Below are 24,500 nucleotides of genomic sequence, written 5' to 3'. Positions count from 1 at the left end.
TTTTCAGGAAATTCTAACAATAAATGCTGTTTTGACACTCTTTGATGTTGCGCGACAAATCGCTGTATAAACGCCTCAGTTCAAACAGCAGTGCGATCATCTCTTCCTCTTTACTACTAATAAACATGAATGAACATCTCATGCCTCACGTAATCGCCCAATCAGTGTTTCAACCTTGGAAAGACGCTAATAAAACAGCTTGTAAACAAAATGCCACGTAGCATTTCATTTACCTCAGGCACGTCATCAGTGTCCACAGCTCATTAGTGCGCTATAAATGAAGTTGAGAGAAGAGCATTTCACGAAATATTAGACTATATACTCATTATATTTTACTTTACCTGTTAGTGATGTCTTAATTATTTAATGTTTAAATAAATCTACTTATGAAACGAGTAATGAGAGGCACTGTGTAAATAATATATTTCAACAACAAATATAATTTTTATAATTTAGAAGTTAATTTAAAAACTACATTATGTGCAATTTACATGTTTGCATACATTTTTTTTTTTTGAGTGTTGCTTGTTATATTTAAAAATTAAATTAATTAAAAAAGTAATTAAATTTAAGTTTGGGCTCTGTTGTTAACTGTAACCTTATAGTAGGTCTAATGTAAAAGGGCTCACTAGAGCATAAGCCAAGGGAGATTTTTATCCTTAAGAACATTTTTATTATAACTAAGTTTATTTAAAGAAAGAGCAATTTGTTAAAAAAAAAAAAGTTTAGTTTTTCCCCCTGCTGTACTGAAACTGTACCAAACCATGACATCAAAACCGAGGTGCGTATTGAACTGTCATGTTTGTGTACTGTTACACCCATAATATATATATATATATATATCTTCACTTTAAACCTATCTATTAACCTAACCGTTCTTATTAATACCAGCTCATGAATAACAGCTATTTATGAACATACCATAATCTAGCAATACTCGCACATTATTCGAAAAAGTCTGAGATAACTATTCTATAAATTAACGCCAGTATTTAAGGAAATCTGTAGTAGAGAATAAATCACTTTATTTTCTGTATAAATCTGCAGTATGAATATGCAACAGTAGCACTGTCAGCGTAAAAGACTACTTTTGCAGTTATGTCACTGCTTTCTTTCATAAGTAAACATCACTATCATTACTCAGTACTGAAGACCAGTTACACGCACAGTGAGGGTGTTTGTAATAGTACATGTGTAATTGAACATTACTGCTTTATGAACTTGTTTTCTATTTTAAAACTGTGAGGAGAAATAATTTTTAAGTGGTGAAGTATCTCATTCCATTTATTGACCAAGGCCATTCCTGAAACACTTCAGTGCAATTAAACCTTTTAATAACTTAAGTGCTGGCTCTGGTTGAATTATGCTTTCAATACTCTGCTATTCTTTTCAGGAAGAAAGTCTTATGATTACATATCAAGATTCTTAAAATTAAATGCATATTTCTTTAATTATAATACTAGATAATGCAAGATACAAAAGTGCCCTTCATTAATAAACTCAAACTGACATACTGCATAATGTATTTACAGCATATCTGTGTGAAACTCAGCATCACTTACTGCAAAGACAATGACTGCAGTAATTGTGTGCTGAGGACGACATTAAAACGGACTCTGACAATTTGCCAAACTTAATCTACAACCTTGTTCTGTGTGTTGTGCCTTGCACAGAAGACACGCAAGTAAATTAATCAGGACAAAATTAATCACAGCTATCATTTTCCATTAACCGTTGGCTGTCTAGACTCAAGCATATGAGGTTAGGTGAGCGTGATTGCTAAAACTTTCACTCACATTCATGGGGATATTCCAAGCCATGTAGACATGGGACTTAAACTCATCCATCCAAACTTCTGCTGCCCGCAACGCGTTCCGCTTGGCATAGTAGTCAATGTCATTGTTGTACGGTTTCTTTGTGCGTTCAATGTGAGCTACTCTGGCACACGGGAGAACCTCCATACTGCCGCCACACTGCCACACCTGCAGACAGAGACAGTAAACAAGTTAACATGAATATATATATTTTACATTTTGTGAACAACAGGTTCTTATGGAAAATGTAATTGAGATATTTTATTCTAGAATTCCCTTTCCCCCCCCCGCAATTCTTATATCTCACAATTTATTACGATTCTGAAAAAAGGCAGAATTGTGAGACAAACTCAGAATTGTGTGATATAAACTCAGAATTATGAGATGTTAACTTGTTATTCTAAGAAGAAAAGAAAATAAACTCGCAATTGCAAGAAACAAAACAGGCAGAATTATGAGATATAAACTCAAAAAGTCAGAATTGTGAGATAAAAAGTTGCAACTACCTTTCATTATTATTATTATTAATCTGTGGTGGAAACAAAAACTGAAATTGTGATATGTAAACTCAAAATTATCAGTTTATATCTGGCAATCATGTCTCACAACTGCAAGTTTATATCTCACTATTCTGACTTGTCTGCTCAGAATAGCAACTCAACATCTCAATTCTGAGTTTATATCAAGCAATTGTGAATTTACATCACTTAATTGGGAGAAAAAAAGTCTAAATTATCAAACATGAAATAAGAATTGCAAGATAAAAAGTCCCAATTACATTTTTTATTTATTATAATTTTTATTTTTTTTCCCTGTGGCAGAAACAAGTTTCTAGTATGAGCAAAACTGATGCTGGTGCGCATAATTGAATAATAGTAGTTAAATCTGATTTGAACTCCATTTTTATGCCTATGTTTCCTTATTGCATGCAATGATGACTGTCCTGACTGAGAGTAAGCATAAAACAAATGATGTGCAATTTACAGCATATGAAAAAAGAACAGAGTCAAATGTACTGCCATCTAAATATTCTCATCCAAACATCAGATTGAGCTCAAAATGAACTGCTTTTTATTTAGGGCGCCTCAACTTGCCCATTGAGGTTTGCTCCCTTCATAATAGAAAGTGTATGAGCTTGCTTGATACAGCAATTAAGTGTTAAGGGCCATTAGTTTGTGCTGAGATGAGAGAAAGGGGGTGATAAATGAATGTGTGGAAGAACGAGTGCACATATGTTTTTCCCCTGAGACCCACCAGTCACACTATTATGCTGACTCTATGTGTCTGTCTCCACATCATAGAAATATATGAAAAAACAGGCAGTAAATGTATGCCATTATAAAGCAGAGCCGCCTGCTGCTGCAGTGATGACGTTACTGAAACTGCTTTGCTGTTGGAGCACTGATACAGAAGGTCTACTGACATGAAAAGCTGGAGTATTTGAACATATGTAGATTAATAATCGGCTATTACCATTACAGGTGGGTAGCTTGGAAAAGATTATGTATTATCTTTGTGCTTTGAAATGTAGGAGAACAACGATAGCAGAGCTACTAGACTTGAAAGGACTACATTCTACATTTTTTAGCACTTAGTCAAAGATTCTTGCACCAGAAACAGTGATGATTTAGTTTAACATAAGAATTTTCTACCCTCACTATGGCCATTAGAATTAAACATGCTGTTCCTTTAAGAGTTCTATATGTAAATTACCTATGTTGTTCAAAAGTTCAGGGTCAGTAAAATTTCCTTTTTTTTTTTTTGAAAGAATGAATGCTTTTATTCAGCAAGGACACATTAAATTGATCCAAAGTGACTGTAAAGACTCGCATTATTACAAAACATTTCTAGTTTAATGGAACTCTTTTGAAATTTCTATTAATCAAAAACCTGAAAAATTAAGCATAACAACTGTTTTCAACATTCATAATAATAAAAAAATATTTTGAAATGTTGCGCCAAATCAGCATATTAGAATGATTTATGTAGGATCATGTGACACTGAAGGAGTAATGGCTGCTAAATATTCAGCTTTGCTATCACAGGAATTGTAAGTAATATAATAAAATTGTATTAATATTTCACAATTCTACTGTTTTTAATGTATATTTGATCAAATAAACGCAGCCTTGGTGAGCATAAGAGACTTCTTTCATAAACATTTAAAAAAATTACCGACCCCAAACTTTTGAACGGCAGTTTACAAGACCACTTTGTGCTTTTAACAGTATACTATAATACTATAATATTCTATAATGTAAACAAAAACTATAAAATTAATAAAATTAATTATCCATGATTACATGTAGCTTGAAAAATATATTCAGTCAGAATACAACGCTACATCTATGCTGAATTCTGTAACCAAATGGTGTAGAAAACAGGGACACTAAAACGAATTGAAGACCAATTTTAATATATATTTTACATCAAAAGAAGCTAGACAAATAAAAGGAGAACACAAATGTGACCCTGGAGTCTTAAGTCGCTGGGGTATATTTGTAGCAATAGCCAAAAATACATTGTATGGGTCAAAATTATAGATTTTTCTTTTATGTTTTTTTTTTCTTTTATAAAAATAATTAGAATAATAAATAAAGATCATGTTCCATGAAGATATTTTGTAAATGTCCTTCCATAAATATATCAAAACTTCATTTTTGATTAGTAATATGCATTGCTAAGAACTTCATTTGGACAACTTTAAAGGCGATTTTCTCAATATTAAAATTTTTTTGGACCCTCAGATTCCAGATTTTCAAATATTTGTATCTCGGCCAAATATTGTTCTATCCTAACAAACCATATATCAATGGAATTGATATATGGTTTGTTAGGATAGAACAATATTATTTTAGGATAGAACAATATTTATTCAGCTTTCAGATGATGTATAGATGTGACACTTAAGACTGGTTTTGTGGTTCAGGGTCACAAATGAACAAATACTCAAAGAAAATAATGAAAAACATGGAACACCTAGAATTAATCAGGACGGGAAATAGGAAACTGTGGGGGAAAAAACAAAAACAAAAATAAATTCAAAATAAGTAAAATTATAAAGATGGTCTTGAACCGCATTGTGCATTTTTGGTGGATTTAGGCTTGAGTGCTACTAGTAGAAGTGCACTGCCTCTCTTTAGCACACCTTCGCTTTGAGAGTTAGAGGTCCTCTATTTTCCACTAACCATGACATTACTGGAACTAGCTATGCATTCACTGACTTTCATTAGCTGTGAAAATACTTTCAGCTTCAGCACCACTGATCCATAGTGCAACCTTGGTGTACAAAATCAATCTCAGAGTAGTTGAGTTCTGTTATGGTCTCACTGCCAGACGACATGCAGTAGATCTACCTTTTTCCTGCTCTCTCACAGTGAATATTCCATTGTGTGCTTTGTTCAAGCTCAATAAAAGCCTACTTCCAGTCACGGAACAAAAAAGACAACAAATTAACTTGTTAGCCCTCAGTGTTTGGATTAGAGTTGAGTAACGAGCCTGCCCACTCTCTGAGATGGAAGTTGAAAATCCTACATTAAACACCACAATGCTAGTGTAACCAAAGATAATTAAAAACCCTGCAACTTATCACACAATCACTTTACATGATGATAAGGAACAAAGCTGAGATAAAAACCCATGGCATCAAAATGAGAGTTAGCATTGAGGCTATCTATATGCTAATGAACTATTAAATGTTGACTAAATGAACTAGTAATGTTTTATATTTTTTTGGTCAAATAAAATGCTCTTTAGCATAAGAATGCTGCCATCCTTTTAAATAAATACCACCGGACTCTGAAAAGCAACCGCAAACCATGGTTTGAAAAGAAAAGAAAAAGTTGTCATAGAAGCAATATCAAAGAAAAATAAATAAATATGATTGATTACTTGAGTATGTTTTACAAGAAAATACTATTTCAATCTTTATACTTCAAACTTTCATGTTTAAATAGTTACAAAGGAAATCTTACACTATTTTTAAAATGTATTTTAATTATTTTAGGGTTGCCTAAAGATTAAACACGATTAATCGCATCCAAAATAAAATATTGTGTTTACATAATATATGGGTGTGTACTGTGTATATTTATTATGTAGATGTTAATGTTCCTGTGGCTCAGTGGTAGAGCATTGCGTTAGCAGCGCAAAAAGCCATGGGTTCAATTCCCAGGGAACACAGATACTGGTAAAAAATGTATAGCCTGAATGTACTGTAAGTTGCTTTGGATAAAAGCGTCTGCTAAATACATAAATTATAGATATAAATACGCACACATGCATGCATAAATTTAAGATAAAAAATTTGTTATATTTAGTATATTTATTATGTTATCTATGTATGTATGTATATATACTGTATATATAATAGATATAAAAATATATTTAAAATATATACATGTATGTGTGTGCTTTTTTTTTTTGTATGCGATTAATTATTTGACAGCCCTAATATTTATTATTTTTTTTAAATAAGTGTTTAAAGAGAGTCATTGTAATGCTTTCAGTGGTTTCTTTAATATCCTGCAATAACCTGTGTTTTTACGCTTGCTTTTGAATGACTGGATATCACAGAATAAATCTGCATGCCTTGGGACAAAATGAAAAATCATATAGGCCCATAATTGCATATATGTAGGATGTCCTCTATAAAAATAGTCTCTGTTACTGTTTAGATTTGACCTTTTTTTGCATATAAGTGGGAGTGATATTGTATGAATCAAGAGATGGTAAGTCAGCATCACGCAGGTCACGTTCCTGCAGGTTTCTTTCATAACATTAGTAAAATAAAATACTCTCTCTGGACTCAGGAGCCAGGCTGATGAAATGATGATTGTTGAAGAGCACTGACAGAAACACATTTACCTCACGCTGAGAGGGAGGGATTGTCATTACGGAGTTCCACTTTTTTTCCAGACGTAATTAAGCAGTCTGGAGAAGAGGCATCAAGGTAAAAAAACTCATGGCAAACAAGATGGTGGCAGTACAACTGTAAGGAGCTAAAGCCAGGAGCACACTCTACAAGAATTTGCTGTCTGATACAAACTGAAAAGTTCCATCATTTCTTTCATTATTGGGCAAAATCAATCAATAATGTCAAAACCAGTGAATACTGTCCAAAGCCATCAGTTGAATATTGTACAGTGTGCCATAAAAGATGTTGCACAGTCTGCCTTGACTTTTACTCAAGATGTCACTGGGGTCACATCAAACAATTTAACAAGCAACAATGAAAAAAGTCAGTGTATAAATGACTAAAAATATATGATATGCTAGTAAAAAGCCAGATTTTTTTTGTATTAAGATGCAATATTAAATTTTTATCTTAATGAGAACATGTTTTCTACCTATATAAAACATAAAGTGTGAAAGTATTTATTTTTTTTTAAATCTGTGATTCAGTGGTAGAGCATTGCGTTAGCAGCGCAAAAAGCCATGGGTTCAATTCCCAGGGAACACAGATACTGGTAAAAAATGTATAGCCTGAATGTACTGTAAGTTGCTTTGGATAAAAGCGTCTGCTAAATACATAAATTATAGATATAAATACGCACACATGCATGCATAAATTTAAGATAAAAAATTTGTTATATTTAGTTTATTATGTTATCTATGTATGTATGTATATATACTGTATATATAATAGATATAAAAATATATTTAAAATATATACATGTATGTGTGTGCTTTTTTTTTTTGTATGCGATTAATTATTTGACAGCCCTAATATTTATTATTTTTTTTAAATAAGTGTTTAAAGAGAGTCATTGTAATGCTTTCAGTGGTTTCTTTAATATCCTGCAATAACCTGTGTTTTTACGCTTGCTTTTGAATGACTGGATATCACAGAATAAATCTGCATGCCTTGGGACAAAATGAAAAATCATATAGGCCCATAATTGCATATATGTAGGATGTCCTCTATAAAAATAGTCTCTGTTACTGTTTAGATTTGACCTTTTTTTGCATATAAGTGGGAGTGATATTGTATGAATCAAGAGATGGTAAGTCAGCATCACGCAGGTCACGTTCCTGCAGGTTTCTTTCATAACATTAGTAAAATAAAATACTCTCTCTGGACTCAGGAGCCAGGCTGATGAAATGATGATTGTTGAAGAGCACTGACAGAAACACATTTACCTCACGCTGAGAGGGAGGGATTGTCATTACGGAGTTCCACTTTTTTTCCAGACGTAATTAAGCAGTCTGGAGAAGAGGCATCAAGGTAAAAAAACTCATGGCAAACAAGATGGTGGCAGTACAACTGTAAGGAGCTAAAGCCAGGAGCACACTCTACAAGAATTTGCTGTCTGATACAAACTGAAAAGTTCCATCATTTCTTTCATTATTGGGCAAAATCAATCAATAATGTCAAAACCAGTGAATACTGTCCAAAGCCATCAGTTGAATATTGTACAGTGTGCCATAAAAGATGTTGCACAGTCTGCCTTGACTTTTACTCAAGATGTCACTGGGGTCACATCAAACAATTTAACAAGCAACAATGAAAAAAGTCAGTGTATAAATGACTAAAAATATATGATATGCTAGTAAAAAGCCAGATTTTTTTTTGTATTAAGATGCAATATTAAATTTTTATCTTAATGAGAACATGTTTTCTACCTATATAAAACATAAAGTGTGAAAGTATTTATTTTTTTTTTAAATCTGTGATTAATCTTTTCAGGATTCTTTGATGAATAGAAAGTTTTAAAGAGCAGCATTTGAAATAGATTAGATAGATTTTTTGTATCAATGATTGCATCAATGTTATGACTCTTTAAATCTACTTTGGATCAGTTTGATGAATCATTGCTGAAAAACAGCATTATTATAATTTTTTTAATGTAGTGTATGTTTGACTGCAGTATTTAAGGGGAAGAATTCATTAAATAGTTGAAGCATTTTTGTTTGCTATATTTCTTGTTTGCAAACCATCTGCAATCTAGTTTAATCAGGCATCTCCACAATCTGCAGAAGCTATCAGATCCGACCTCCAAGACTGGCAATTGTGCAAAATTCGCTCAGCACAGATTTTGTGGGTGAGTTTACAGTTACACAATTTGCATAATACCTTTAGTGAACTGGGCGCTAAACCAATGCAAATAGCGCATGCAAATTAATGGTGCTATCAGTGGGTGCAATTCATTCACTCCTCCCGCTTACTCTAAATTAACTATGTTTGGCCAGTGCTAGACTGATGTATTTTCATTTGTTTTTAATTTGATTGTTACATCATCTCATCCTTTGAGACACATCCCAACCCTCTGAGAAAATTCCGCTCCTCCTCTCTTGCTCCCTGAGCATTATATTCTGTCTCACTCTCTTTCCCATTCTTCCTATGACAGGGAAGAGACAAAGCTTTGCCATCTATTATTTTAATCACGTTAATTATACCAGACGTTTTTATGTGATGTACGGTTTAGATCAAGCACTGACTAGTTTAATTGGACCCTCTTGCCACCCAGTCATATTTCAATGATCAGCCACTATTGATGATCATTACAATGATAAAAATAGTAATAAAAGGCCATGACTTAATGCTGTCAAACTAGCGGATAGATAAAAGAGCCACGGTAATTCATACTGAGATTTAAAGAAAGCTACTAAAAATTATTTTGACATCATGTCTCATTACATTTTACCTCAATAAATGCTGCCCAAGGTTTGGTAGTGAACAGCACGGATTCTCTTACAAAAATTGCATGGTGACCATACTTTCTCCCAAAATACCACTGTTAATGCAGTCATTAAATTAAAACTTTGGGAACATACCCTAGATTCCATTCGGAAGGGCTCATCCCTATGCCTTAATCCATTCAAAGGGTTTACCCTCCGGAGTGAGAGCTTCGAAGGGTTGAAGGGTGTAGGGGACCAAACAACTTTTTCTTGAAGTGCCCTTCTGCGTCATCATCACATGCCCACACGGAGGCGCCGTCATCATGCAAAGAATCTGTGCAAAGGATCATGGGAGCCCGAAGTGTTCCTCAGTTGTACCCTTCGAAATCCTTAATTCCAAAGGGACCTTTGAAGTGGCCAGTTTTGAGCACTTTGGTTTGGAACGACCCTTCAATATGGCAGCCATGATTGTTTTCACTCCGAAGTGCCCTTCAGAGGGCGATATATCCTGTTTGGAATGCACCGTTAGTGTCACGGACACGCCAGGCTCTTCCACCTATCAGTGATCACAATCACCTGAGTTCTGAACACACACACCCAACAGTCATCACCAATCAGTACCCTGCACTATAAGAGCACACAGTTCAATCAGTCACATTGTCTGGAATGAAGACTCATCTCTACGCTCTCACTTAACTGCTTCATGTCCCTGGATCTCCTTCATCTCCCCTGTGTGCTCCTGTGTCTTCTCAACCCTACTTACCTGAAACAGTTAATTGGAACTAGCTCTTGGAAAATCCCTTCATCAACCCATTCACTCTCTGTGTGCTCCGTCATCCTGGTAAAGAGACTATTATCATCAGAATCTACATTCCCTGCATCAAAGACTCTATATTTACCATTACTCACCTGCCATTGTTGCTCGTTGAAATCTGTCAAATAAACCTGCCTGTTTGGTTCTAACTTGTCTGTGTCCAGAGTCTGACTTCCTGTTACACTTAGTATTAGCAATTACTTTTTAAACAGCTTGAAAGAGATCCCATAATAATTTATTATGATTTTTTTTTGGCAGAAACAGCAATAAACTTCTAATTTTAACAGAAATTTTATATATATATGTATAAATTACAAATATAATTTAAGTTGAAGTACTAAAATTACTAAAAAGAAATTAAAATTTTAATAAAAACTGAAACTAGAATAAGAATGAATTAAGTTGCATAAAAACAAAAACTAATAAAAATGACTATAGCACATACAATTACTAAAAATGAAATAAAATAAAAATAAAAACAAACTAAAATAAAAAATTAAAGCTATATAGTAACATAAAAAAAAATCAAGCGTAGCATTAGTTCTGGCAGGTCACGTGAGTCAAGCTTGCATCAGCTGACTCTCAGCTGATCCACGTCTACCTATAGGAATATGACACCTATCACCGTATTTCTATATAAAGTCTATTCAGTATTATTCAGCAGCTTTATTGCATGCTCAGGAGCAAATTAGATGGCGAATTCGGCGGGCAAACATCTCTATAGTAAGTGTGCAATCAGGGATATTGAAAGAGGGGTTCGTACCCCAAACGGTTTCTCACCAGATTCTAGTTCGTGAACTTGAACGTGAATTCGCTATGTTCATTAATATAAGCTGCTAGATTTGGAAGTGACCTGAGTAAGCACTGCTTCTCGCAGCAATATATCATTGACATGAACTCTTTGACCGCAAATCATCGCTAAAGTTGTGCCTCAAGAACAGTTTAGACGAGATCTGCCTTCCCCGCGTGAAGGAGTAGTAACAAGAAGGGGATCAAGCATCCCCGTCACAGCTGGCTATATTTCACCCTCTATTCATCTCTGATTGTCGTCACAAAGCTAAGCTTTCTTCTTTTATTCTCATTGCTTTAAAGCTATCAGGGTATTGGCAAATATTGCTCGTTGTTTAAGACGTATCTAGTTGTTCAGTAACATGTTTGTTGCTAGGCATGCTTGTTGCTTTACGCTGGTATAAACTTACCACAGCAAGATGCATGATTTTAAAGCTTTTGTTAAGGCAATCTGATTGTTATTGAAACATTATACATACCATTAAACAACACCCAAATGAGATGCTTTAGTTTATACTAGGACAGGAAGGATAAATCTGGCTAGACGTGTCTAGCTTTGGCTACTGGACTATGAAAGCGAAACCTTGAGCCTGAAAGCATCTGTCCACTGTGAGCAACTCGAATAGGATAATTGACTTTTCCATTGTGCCCTTTGGGGACAGTCTAAAAAAATCGTTTTAAAATTTCCAATTACATATTTATTTTCCCTCCTAGGCCTCACAATCAGGATGAGATGCATGGGCGCATTTCTGCCAGTGAGCTTTACTAAATGAATGATCATTTCCCCCTCAGCCGTCACTAACTGTGTTTGCTGAGAACCTTTAAGCTGTTTGGATTGAGTTGCATGGTAATACAGTAGCTTTTGCAAAGACATGAAGAAGATAAAAATGACATAAGGAAATGGAATCAGATAATACCACGTACTTATAATAATGTCGCATATTAAAGAAGCATACACATGTCGGCATTCAAATATGACTTGATTAGGAATCCTTTGAGGTAAATAAGGATTTATATTTCCCATTTAAGTGTTCAAAATACACAGTAAATGTTTGCTCCTATTCACATTACATGTCTACGTGTAATTCTAAGCTACTGGTAGGAAGGTGGCATGCTGTGGAGTTCTTGGAGCGTAGCAAGAAAAAAATTATCTTCTCACGCAGAGCATGTGATGATATATAATGCAGTAGTGTTTGAAGGTTAATGTAAAGTTTAAGCTCAGGGACGTTAGATCTCATAAATCACGACTTGGCTTTAAACTGTCAGACAAATGCAAGCACGCTAAGGTTCAATTCTCTATTTAAAGCAGGGGTGGGCAAACATGGCCCTTCCAGGCCACTTTCCTTCAGAGGTTAGCTCCAACCCTAATCAAACACACCTGAACCAGCTAATCATTGTCTTCAAGACTACTAGAAGGCTATAGGCAGGTGAGTCATATCAGGGTTGGATCAAATCTCTGCAGGAAAGTGGCCTGAAAGGGCCAAGGTTGCCCATTACTGATTTAAAGGATTGCTAACTTTCTAAAGTCAAGGACCACCCAATATGATAATCCCCTTGTGAGGATCTTATGTATAAAATCTAAAGACAGCTGTAAAATTTTCTAAATTAATAGTCATTTGTACTGTGAGAGAGAGAGAAAAAAGTTATATCACAAAGACAAAAATGCATGCAAAATAAAATAACTGACTGTTAAAATCACAATGTACTGAAAACAAATTAATAAAATATAATCTGGAAACTACTTTGTACAAAGTTGACATCCTTTTTATACCCACTTCAACTGCATTCAAATTTATACAGAGCTTTTCCAAAACAAGGATTGCGGCAAATCAGTTTTACAGAGAATAGTATCCTTCAATTCAATAATAGCAGGTACAATCTCAAAAATACAACATAAGAACAAACTATTCATGAGTGTTTACATTGCAAATTAGAGTAGATGATCACTTTTTTGTCACAAAACTGTATGTTGATATTTTTTCTTACTCTTAAAAACTACAGTTGTCAACAGAATAAAATAATTGCCATTAATCTTACAATTTTTTTAAGGTTCTTCATACAGTAGAATAAAAATGCAGAGATGGCAAAAATACACATATCATTCACTCAAGTAGAAGTAGAGATACTCATGTTTAAAAATACTCTGGTAAAAGTTGAAGTACTGACTACACTTTTTTACTCAAGTTAAAGTATAGAAGTATGGGCTCAGGCGTGTACTTAAGTAAAAAGTAGTGTCATGCGGGTAACGGGACCTCACATCATTTAATTACATTAATAACTTACATTTCAAATTTTGTTAGCTAATGAATGTATCCATGGCTGAACAACCACCATGTAGAACAGGGCAAGACTGGGACAAAATTTCAGGCTGGGAAATCTCCCACTCATCCAGGCCGTCCCATATACCCACAACAAATTCTGAAACCATGGACAACACTATTTTTTGTATGGTCATCACAAAAACAAAAAACAGGTTAAAATTACATTTTAAAATATTTTTCAGTAAAAAAAGTTATTTTAAATTGTAATAACATTTCACATTACTGGATTTACTGTATATTTGATTAAATAAATGCAGCCTAGGTGAGAATAAGAGACTTTCAAATAAAAAAATATATATCTTACCAACTCCAAAATGTTTAACCGTAGTGTACATTTGAAGGTTCCATCACAGTAAAAAAGAATGTAAGTTAGGTATTCTTGCCATAAAAAATATAGTTTATGTCTATCAATGTTTTCTATATCTAAATTACTGTATATGTGCACTGTAAAAAATAAACAGTTGAGAAAACGCAAAATAATAAGGCAATTTAATGCAGTAAGACTTTTGAGTTCTCTCAACAATAGTTTTTTAGTTCTGCTCAGTAAAGATACTTTGTTTATTCAATGTAAATTTGTTTGTTCATGCAATGCTGATTGTCTTATTTTGCTAATAGAAAAATTGTCACAGCAACTGAAAAAACAATTACTGTCATTAGGGTAATACATTTCTTTCTGTTGCCTGAATGAAAAAAAATGTGTAAAAAATCATCACATTATCGAATTTATGTTTGTTTACGAATGACAAATGTTAATGGGCATCTTAGGCAAATAAGTAGACAACATTGTATTTGCTTGTAAAACAACTTACAAGTCTAAGATATCCAGGAAATGGACATGAGTGGTTGAACATACTCTAGGCCTCAAAACTAGACACACAAACCTCAAGAATGGTGACAAACAACAAATGTTAAAAAGATCACAGTACAACAAATAACAATAATGATAAAACAACAACAGAAAATTTTAAATGAAGTCAGCAAACAGCAAAACAATAATCCTATAACAGTAACTGCATAATTTATTCATGCTGCAATGCATGCTGGGAACTCACAAAGCCTTAACATTTCAACAATATGAAATTCTTTGTTCAGACAACTGTTTGACTAGTTGGGGCAACATTTGGGGTAATTGTGTTGGTCTGACAAGGGTTTTTATGTAGTTTCAAGAAAATAGCATTTTTTAGTATTGGAGACTCAAAAGGTTTCGTAAACTGGAAAATGTGCAGTTGCATTTTTTTTACAGTGTGCATTCGTAGTGTATATGATTAATATATCATGATATTTAATAGCTAAGTCTCTATAATATGTGAACAGTGGCATCAGTTCTAGAATAAAATGTTTAAAATGCAGCTCTTGCCATCTTTTCTTTACTTTACAAGCACTTACTTCAAATTCTGATGTTCTTAAAGGGGTCATATGATGCGATTTCAAGTTTTCCTTTCTCTTTGGAGTGTTACAAGCTCTTGGTGCATAAAGAAGATCTGTAAAGTTGCAAAGACTAAAGTCTCAAATCCAAAAATATATTGTTTATAAAGCAACAGTATGCAGATAATATTGTGTTTATCATATACACAACCATTCAAATGTTTGTTTGTTTTTTCAGAAAGGATGTATTGAGTTTAAACATGTTTTCTTACTCTGCATATTACTATTTGTCTGGTTTACATAACAGTCTTAAAGAAACTGGCTGTGCACAAAGGCTATTTCTAAAAAAAAAAAAAAAAAAGTGTAAATTTCCGACTTTGCTATGACAATCTGGCAAATAATGATCTTTAAAATAGCATCATATGACCCCTTTAACATTTGCTCTTTTCCTTTACTATGTGTTTGATAAGCTGTAGCCCCCCATGATTGCCAGCTGCAAGAGTAGTCAGGCCGAGTGCCAAGCCAAGAAGAAAGCCACCATGAAAAGAAGAACAGCCATCCAATACTTCCATTTTAACAAATTGTCAAAACTTGGTGCCTCAACTGAATCACAGAATTATTAGCTCTCTCAGTACACCGATGAGTAGGTACGGTACGCCGAGAAGATGTACCAGCAAGCGCACACACACACACACACACACATACACGTAGACACATAGCATCCCCTGGAGAACTAGTCCACTGAAACAGCATGATCTGTGGGATGTATCAAAAACCCCATATGAGCCATAACGGACTCCATTATGGCCCCCCAGAGCGCCTGCATCTTTCATCTCCTCTCTCTTCACTAAACACAGAACAGGAGAGGTAAAATGAGTTCGTTCCAGATCTGCAGGGTGAGCTAAGCCTAATGGAAATTATAAAACTCAATTTTAGCTCAGAGGAGAAAATTCAGATAGTACAATGAGGGAAACATTGGAACAAACATATCCTTGGCTCAGGTTTTTACGAGCTTTCTGTGCCGTATTATTAATTTTGTCAGCTGTCAAGCAATATCTTCATTATACGACTTTAGCAGATTTTTTCCTCCCTGGGGTACACCTAAACTTAATTAATTCAAACACCTTTTAAAATAATGTATACAAAGTGCTTAGCTGAAGAAAATACACAAAAGCATTCACAGAATTTAAAAAAAAAAATAGAAATAAAAGATAATTAAATAGAAATAAGATAATAAGAAAATAAAAACTAAATAAGGAAGAGAATATGAACATAAAGTGATAATAAGATAATGTTTTGAATTAAACTGAAAATTTTTTGCTGCTGTAATCATGAATAATCTGTAATCCTCTGCTGTAATCGGCAATCATCTTGACATTTCTATGGGGCAAAACTTTTTTAATGAGGAAAAAAAAATACTACAGACTTCTATATAAACAATTTTCTTTGATTTGAAATGAGTAGCTGCTCTTACTAATGGTTTGTGAGTTTACTGTCGGGTCCAATATAGTTTGCAGTTCCCCATCCTTCATTAACAAGCTCTTTGCAAAGCTGCTGTTATGAGAAAATGTGTCTAAAATGTGCTGCACAAATGGTTAAAATCCATGATGTGCTGAGGAATCTTGTTAAAAATATCCTAAAATCTATAAAAATATATATTTTTTAAATGACCTAAGTTTAAAATGAGCCCTTTATGCAGCTAAGTTTCTGATGTTTTTGGGAGGTTTGTGTTCAAAAGAACAAAAAAAAAAGAAAAAAGTTTGTCATGACATGACCCTTTTAAACAAATTAGATTACGTTCCAGTTATGATGAGTTTCTTTGTCCTCCAGATGGTTATACCAGATTGGTTGTGATACTACCTTGAAATGTCTGTGATCCTTAGAGAGATCTGAGCTTGTAAACATTTCAGAGTCTGCTGATCTTCTTGAATATGATCCACACAGACAGGGGAATGACCTCCCAAAGAAAGTTTTCTGTCTTAGTGTCTCAGCCAATTTTCTAAAGCAACTAATAAACATATTCCCCCAATAACCCAATTAAAGAGAAAAGCTGCACTGATCCATGCGGTTAGTCACTGGTTAGTCATGCAAATGAATTCCATCTATCTACATAAAGCAAAGAGAGACAGATGCTCAGTCATCGAGCAGCTTCTCATAGTGCATATCAATAGGACAAAATATATGACTTTGAGTCCATTAAAGCTGCATTTGATTGACTAAAGGGCAAACCGATTGTGAATATACAATACAGCCTCAAGCAAAGATGCTGCTCAGAAAGATTTTAAAGCTTTACTGTTCGTCAACATGATCCAAAGGTCATCTTCATTCTCTCCCTTCACAGGTTTATTTTGTATTTGCCTTTCAGGGTACACATGTGTGCGTGTGGGTGCCAGAAAAATAACGTTCATCGAGATATTTCGCGACGTCACTTTTTCACCCGCTTCACGGCAAGTAAAGCCTCGCCGTGGCGCGATCCATAATTCCCAAGAGCTCATCATACGCAGGAGCAATGGCCCCTGAATCAGACAATGTTAATGAAATAACATCATCCTCCAGCGGCTCACTCTCGTGCACAGCCGACGATACGAAAGGGAAACCCCCCCTTCAAACTCATCGGCCAGATCCACCTGCGATCCCCACGAGCTCATTCCCTTCCGTGCCTCAGCAGCGGCGGGTCCTGAATCGCGGGAAGCAGATGGCTGCCCCTATTTCCTCAAAAAGAGAGACAAACGAGAGCGGAGCGTTTTTTTAATTAAATTTTTTTTTTTTTGGAAAAAAACGCTCGCAGTGCACGCTGATTGCCCCCTCGGAGACATCGCGTGCGTGCTCTTTGCCCAAACAAAACAACGCATAGATCGTGTGTGTCATCAGATGTTAAACAACGTCAACACGGATGCACACATCCTTAAATGCTTTGCTAGTGCTCGCCATAATGAGATGAATAGATCGCTCTTACCACAGAAATGCACGCTTCAAACAAAACGGTCAATGAAGACGAAGAAGAGAATGATGTGTAGCTCCCGGCGCCGATTTATACTCTGGTCGCACCGGTAGCGACGTCATGGCTGTCGCCGGCCAACGAGTTGGTGTTTTTTCAATGTATGCTTCAGACACGGGTCACGACGAGGCGTTCCCCATAGCGACCCCTAGAGGACGCAGTTCGAAGTTCCCATGAAAGGGAACCCATTTTATGAAAGTACAGTACTCCTTTTTAATAAAATATTTCTGTAAATATAAAATAAATGTATAGTTTATTAAAATATTTAATTAATTAAATATTTTAATAAAATAAATGTATAGTTTATTAAAATATTTAATTAATTAAATATTTTAATAAAATAAATGTATAGTTTATTAAAATATTTAATTAATTAAATATTTTAATAAAATAAATGTATAGTTTATTAAAATATTTAATTAATTAAATATTTAATTTTATTAAAATATTTAATTAGTACTAAATATATTAAAACATTGTATAAAATAAGTTTTATTACAGAATATGTGGATGTGGGACATGTTCCCACAACATTTTGCCAAGTTGCGAGTTTGTTCCCACCACTTTTTAAAAGCCTTTGAAAAAGATATTGTGGAACCCATGTACAACACACAGAAAAGCATCTCCAATCCCTCATTTATCATAATTAAATTAATTTCTGGGAAAAAAGCATAAGGAACACCATTCATCTTACACTTGAGATATAATATATAATATACTATTTCAATGTTTATTAGGGCTGTCAATAGACTAAATGGACAAACCAAATAATAAAATAAATTAAAAATATATATATATAATAATAAAAATATGTTGTGTGTGTGAGTTTATATATATATATATATATATATATATATATAAACTCACACACACAACATATTTTTATTATTATATATATATATTTTTAATTTATTTTATTATTTGGTTTGTCCATTTAGTCTATTGACAGCCCTAATAAACATTGAAATAGTATATTATATATTATATCTCAAGTGTAAGATGAATGGTGTTCCTTATGCTTTTTTCCCAGAAATTAATTTAATTATGATAAATGAGGGAAAAATTATTCAGAGACCAGATATAATTTTTTATATTTTTTTTACTAGTGGGTGCAGGACACTATAGTTAATTTATGTAAGTGAGAATAGCAAAATAAAATAAACTGTGACATATTATACCCAAACATTCTTCATACAATGCACTACCAGTAAAATTGATAAAGATTTGGGACCAAACATTATCTGACATTATCAAGATGAATTTGTTCTGACACAGTTTAAATCTGAGGTCTTGTCATATTTTATTACCATTTTCTAAACTATAGTGAATAATCTGTGATAATGTGTGAAATGTTGAAGGTGCCTGAATAAATTTCGGTTTGACTGTATATATATATATATATATATATTACTATATATATATTACTATATATACTGTATATATCATGTAAAAGCTTCTATGAAGTAAACCGTAAAATAATAAAATAAATAAAGAGTCTATATTTTTTCAGCATTAAAATGGATTCCTGTAACATTAATTTCGAAAGTCAGATGTTTATCTATCAAACTAAAGTACAACAAACTACAGCTTACTACAGCTTTTTATGCAGCATTGCATCTTCATACACTGCAAGTTCAACACTGTTACTAAGATAACAGCATCTGCTAAATTCATAAATGTAAATTAAACTCCAGAGGTCCAAAAATCTGTAGTTGGAAAAGAAAGTAAACAAATTTGTTAATAATCCTTATGCAATAAAATCACCCTCCCTATGAACTCCTACTTGCATTGGTAAAAACTTCAGGATAAAATGTAACTGATATGCACTAAATGCAATTACTTTGGGCTGTAAGTGTTAATTCAGCTCTTTCTGGGCCACTTTACATCAGTTTTAATTTCCCTCATGGGCATTTGGTAGAACCTCACACAAATTAAACTCCCATCATACCGCTGCACATTTCTTCTAATGTTTTTTAGTCTTCATATAACCTATTTAACCAGAGCCTATTGCTCTACAATGTCCTCTCTTGACTCCCCACTTCTGAATCTCTTTACAGAGAGGACTAATGTTGTCTATTTGGTGTGGCATAAGGTTAATTATTAAACATATAGCTGTCAGTCAAAGTTATCCCTCCTGAATGAGCTGCATCAGCTTTGGAGGATTAACCAGAGGCTGAGATGGATCATATGTGCCATCACTGTGTTCAGCATCGATAAGCATTTGGTTTATTTCTAAGCTGGGAATTTGACGTATTTGCTAAATTGGTAATTCTGTAATTTTTTCTGTTACAAGAAACTTTCTGCAGCATGTAATGAAGGAACAACTAGAACTCACATTGAACAGTCAGCAAGACTCATGCAAAAGATGAGGACACATGCAGATCACATGCTTATACTAATATAGGATAGAGTGGGGTAAGCCTGTGCCACTTTTTACTTAAGGGTATAGTTTACTCAACATGAGTGTGAGCAAATTATAACATAATTTTCACTTTTTTTTTTTTCTAATAGTTCACCTCAAAATTAAAAAGTCGTCCATATTTCTTACATACATGCAGCTTTTTACTTCACAAGGTGTTAATTAATGGACTGGAGTGGTGTGGATTACTTGTGGATTATTGTAATGTTTTTATCAGCTGTCTGGTCTTTTATTCTAACGGCACCCATTCACTGCAGAGGATCCACTGGTGAGCAAGTGGTGCAATGCTAAATTACTCCAAATCTGTTTCAATGAAGAAACAAACTCATCTACATCTTAGATGGCCTGAGGGTGAGTACATTTTCAGAAAATTTTCATTTTTGGGTGAACTATTCCTTTAAGTCCACTAGAAGAGATGATTTCAAACTGGGGTCCAAAAACGTGTTAAAATATAAAACAGTAAGACTCTTCTCAAAAATGGTCCGTGAAATATTGGTAAATATATGAACAATTTATATTTCAAATGAAAAGCCTAACTGCAAAGAAAACTACAAGTGACTCAGTCTGCTTTTGTATCAACTGTCACTGAGACTTAACAAACAGACAATTGAAACAGTCTCCAATCAAACGTTTCAAACAGTACTATTCGTCTCCATAATTCAATCTATAATCAGGCTGAAAAGACAATTCTGTCAACCAACATTGGCAATGAATCTTTAAAATGAATGAAAGATTTTTATCCAAATTATGCTAATCTTCCAAGGATATTCGACACCCCATAGAAAGAACAGCTTCTGAATTGAAACAAGTTCAATTCTCCATTGGCTCACAGACCATGTGGCCCATGAAATTTCTCTCAGGGCTGCAGCTGCAGGAATCTACTTTCTTTGTACCCCACTGCCTTTAAAGCATTCGAGCTTGTGTAATTTGGCACTGAGTACTTTCATTTCCTTTGGGCAACGCATTTACTCCTTGATGGAGGGGAAATCTGCATGTTTACCCCCCGACAGTCTCTAGAATGATGCCTAGAAGAAATGTAATTAAATGTATGTCAAATTCCGAAGCTTTGTAAATAGAGTTAATTATAATGTCACCTGTGAATTTACAGAGAGAGTGGCAACAATCGTGAATTGTAATTTCTGGAGGGTCTCATATGCTAAAACAGCTCCATGCTCAATGGATTCCAATTACGTGAATACACTGGACTTTGAATGTCTCAACTAAACAGAATTAACCAGGCAGATACTTATTTGTCTCTACTACAACTTAAAATGTTTTTATGTGCAAATGTTTACATCACCATACTTCACTCATCTAAGGCAAATAATGACATGAGTTTATAAAGGATCTTACTTACCCTCATACCCAATTCAATGTTCTCTCCTCCATAGACCTCCATGCCTGGGTCAAGCAGTCCAATTTCTCCAAAATACTCACGATCCACTACAAAGGAGCAACCAATCATTGCAGGTGTCCTGTGTACAAGACAAAGAAATATACATGAGGCTTTGCATTCATATTCAGACGGACAGACTGGATGGATGGAATGACATAGCGACAGCCCCAAAACATTACTGCTCTTGAGGAATGGGCCAAAATACCAGCAACTGTGTGTGAAAACCTTGTGAAGACTTACAGCAAACGTTTGACCTCTGTCATTGCCAACAAAGTGTATATAACAAAGTATTGAGATGAAATTTTGTTATTGACCAAATACTTATTTTCCACCATAATTTGCAAATAAATTCTTTAAAAATCCTACAATGTGATTTTCTGGATTTTTTTTTCTCATTTTGTCTCTCATAGTTGAGGTATACCTATGATGAAAATTACAGGCCTCTCTCATCTTTTTAAGTGGGAGAACTTGCACAATTGGTGGCTGACTAAATACTTTTTTTCCCCACTGTAGATAGATAGATAGATAGATGGATGGATGAATGAGTGGATGATGGATGGATGGCTGACTCTGAATATGACTGGGGAAAGAAGTGGTGATGAATTAAAAACTCTCAGAGAGAGAAGTTGACTGGAAATCATTTACGAATCAAAGGTTGCAGAATCTGCCCTTTCACAGAGCATGACGAATTTCTGTTGAGTGGGAGTGAGATGAGCCAGAAGTCATATGTAAAGTAGAAACTGTGTGTGTTTAAACAGAAATACACACCACTGAGAGACTGTGCGGTGAGAGTAATCATGCACATAGTAGAGAAAAGTGTTTATTTGTTTTTGTATGTGCTACTCTCTTTCTTCCCACTCTCCCTGTATTCCCACTAGGTTTCTTTCTCTTCAGTGTGTAATATTAAAACAACTCCACACATGGCAGTCTGCTGAGATGGCAGTTATCCCTATTTTTTCAGGTCAGAGATACACTGAATTCAAAACGCCTTCCAAGAAGTTCAAAGTAAATGTCGCTATGTGACAACCGCAGAAACATTAATGATTAAAATGTACAAATAATAATAGTAGGTTCAAATGAGATATATGATACCTATATATATATATATGTGTGTATATATTTATTTATTTATTTATTAGGGCTGTCAATCGATAAATGTGTGTTTAAACAGAAATACACACCACTGAGAGACTGTGCGGTGAGAGTAATCATGCACATAGTAGAGAAAAGTGTTTATTTGTTTTTGTATGTGCTACTCTCTTTCTTCCCACTCTCCCTGTATTCCCACTAGGTTTCTTTCTCTTCAGTGTGTAATATTAAAACAACTCCACACATGGCAGTCTGCTGAGACGGCAGTTATCCCTATTTTTTCAGGTCAGAGATACACTGAATTCAAAACGCCTTCCAAGAAGTTCAAAGTAAATGTCGCTATGTGACAACCGCAGAAACATTAATGATTAAAATGTACAAATAATAATAGTAGGTTCAAATGAGATATATGATACCTATATATATATATGTGTGTATATATTTATTTATTTATTTATTAGGGCTGTCAATCGATAACATTTTTAAATCTAATTAATCACATCCTTTTTCTGTGATTAATCGCGATTAATCACACACTTCATGAAATTAAGCATAGACCATTTATCTTCTTTCAAATGTTTATTTTGTCATCATTTGCTATATATATTTATACTTTGTATAAACAGTGCTGTCTTAAGGAAAATATTTAACTTATTCCAATACTGATTTAATTGTGATTTAGTACATCACATTTACAAATACTTTTGCAAAGAGCAGATAGTTTGAAAATAAATGTTTTCATTGCAAGAATAGCCTGTGCCATACGTGATATTCTTTTTGGCAGTATTGATATGCACATTATTTAATGTATTCTTTTTTATTTTGCTCTTGCAGTCAAATACATTGACTAAAATATTCACACCCTTGGAATGTTTTATTTTCTAACAACACTGAACCACAAAGGAATTAATTTGCCCCATCTGTAACAATCAACAGAAAAATATTATTTTGTCAGACAAACTCTTCACAAACTTGCTTTTGTAAGTGTAAATGTATATTGTTTTTTTATATTTGTTCTGTTCAAAATAATAACTTTTTTCATATAACAGCAGGTCTTTAATTTCTTATTTATGAATAGATAAATAAAACACTTTCGTCAGCATAAAATGTGGGAAAAATACTAGTTATTGCATTGAAGTACAACAAAGCAACAAAGTACAAAGCAAAACATCATAAAATCCTACACTTTTGATAAGCACTGTATGTTCACAGCCTAACCATGGTGGTTGTTCTGAGAAGTGTTCATGTGGAATATCATATGAAATCACTGCGTTTCTCCCCTTAGAGCAACTAATTGCTTATTTACAGACATTTGAACTGGACTGTCCTTCATTTAACAGTAAACATGAATCATTCAAATAAACCCTGCTGCAGTGTGCTATGAGTATTGGGATCCTCAGTGCTGAATAGCCACAGGCTAGCTGAGCTGCAGTGGATACATCGAGAGCTTGAGAGAAGTGGAGCTGGAATGATTTCCAATAGCGAACCTCATTGACACACTGCAGGCCTGCGGCCATTTTAACCTGTCAATATCAGTACTTGAGAAAAAGGTTGCATGGACAATGACTGCTGCATTTTCTGTAATGAGATTTTGTTCAAAAATTTAACTTATATTGTTACGTCAGGTCACATATATGTGATACAGTAGGAATCGATCTGGAGAGATTAATCATATTAGTCTAACCCTCATGTTGTGTTCCGGTCATTTTGACCTGGAGAGGATTTTCTTTGCCAAAATGATCCACAAATAAAGCTTTTTTCACTCAAAAACTGAGGTGCATATGTCCAAATCAATGAGACCTCACAATCACTTTAAAAAAGAAATAACAAAACTTGAGCTCATTGAATGAAAACAAGTTGACAAAAAGATTGAAT

At 34.1% G+C, this 24,500-nt stretch overlaps 1 protein-coding gene across 1 annotated transcript in view; it reads right to left on the bottom strand.

Annotated features, from left to right (window-relative positions):
- LOC107600134 (polypeptide N-acetylgalactosaminyltransferase 9-like) overlaps positions 1 to 24,500 on the bottom strand; it is a 108,192-nt gene that overhangs the window by 8,368 nt on the left and 75,324 nt on the right. Inside the window, exons 7-8 of the mRNA XM_016291935.1 lie at positions 21,498 to 21,615; positions 1,797 to 1,982 (exon numbers count right to left, since the gene is read on the bottom strand). Of these exons, the coding sequence (XP_016147421.1) occupies positions 1,797 to 1,982; positions 21,498 to 21,615 (304 nt within the window). The remainder of the gene's footprint in view (positions 1 to 1,796; positions 1,983 to 21,497; positions 21,616 to 24,500) is intronic.

This window comes from Sinocyclocheilus grahami, unplaced genomic scaffold, assembly GCF_001515645.1.
Source record: "Sinocyclocheilus grahami isolate Dianchi unplaced genomic scaffold, SAMN03320097.WGS_v1.1 scaffold278.1, whole genome shotgun sequence".
Lineage (NCBI taxonomy): Eukaryota > Metazoa > Chordata > Actinopteri > Cypriniformes > Cyprinidae > Sinocyclocheilus > Sinocyclocheilus grahami.
The sequence above is the reverse complement of the archived record's forward strand: the minus strand, read 5'-3'. Positions and strand labels throughout refer to the sequence as shown.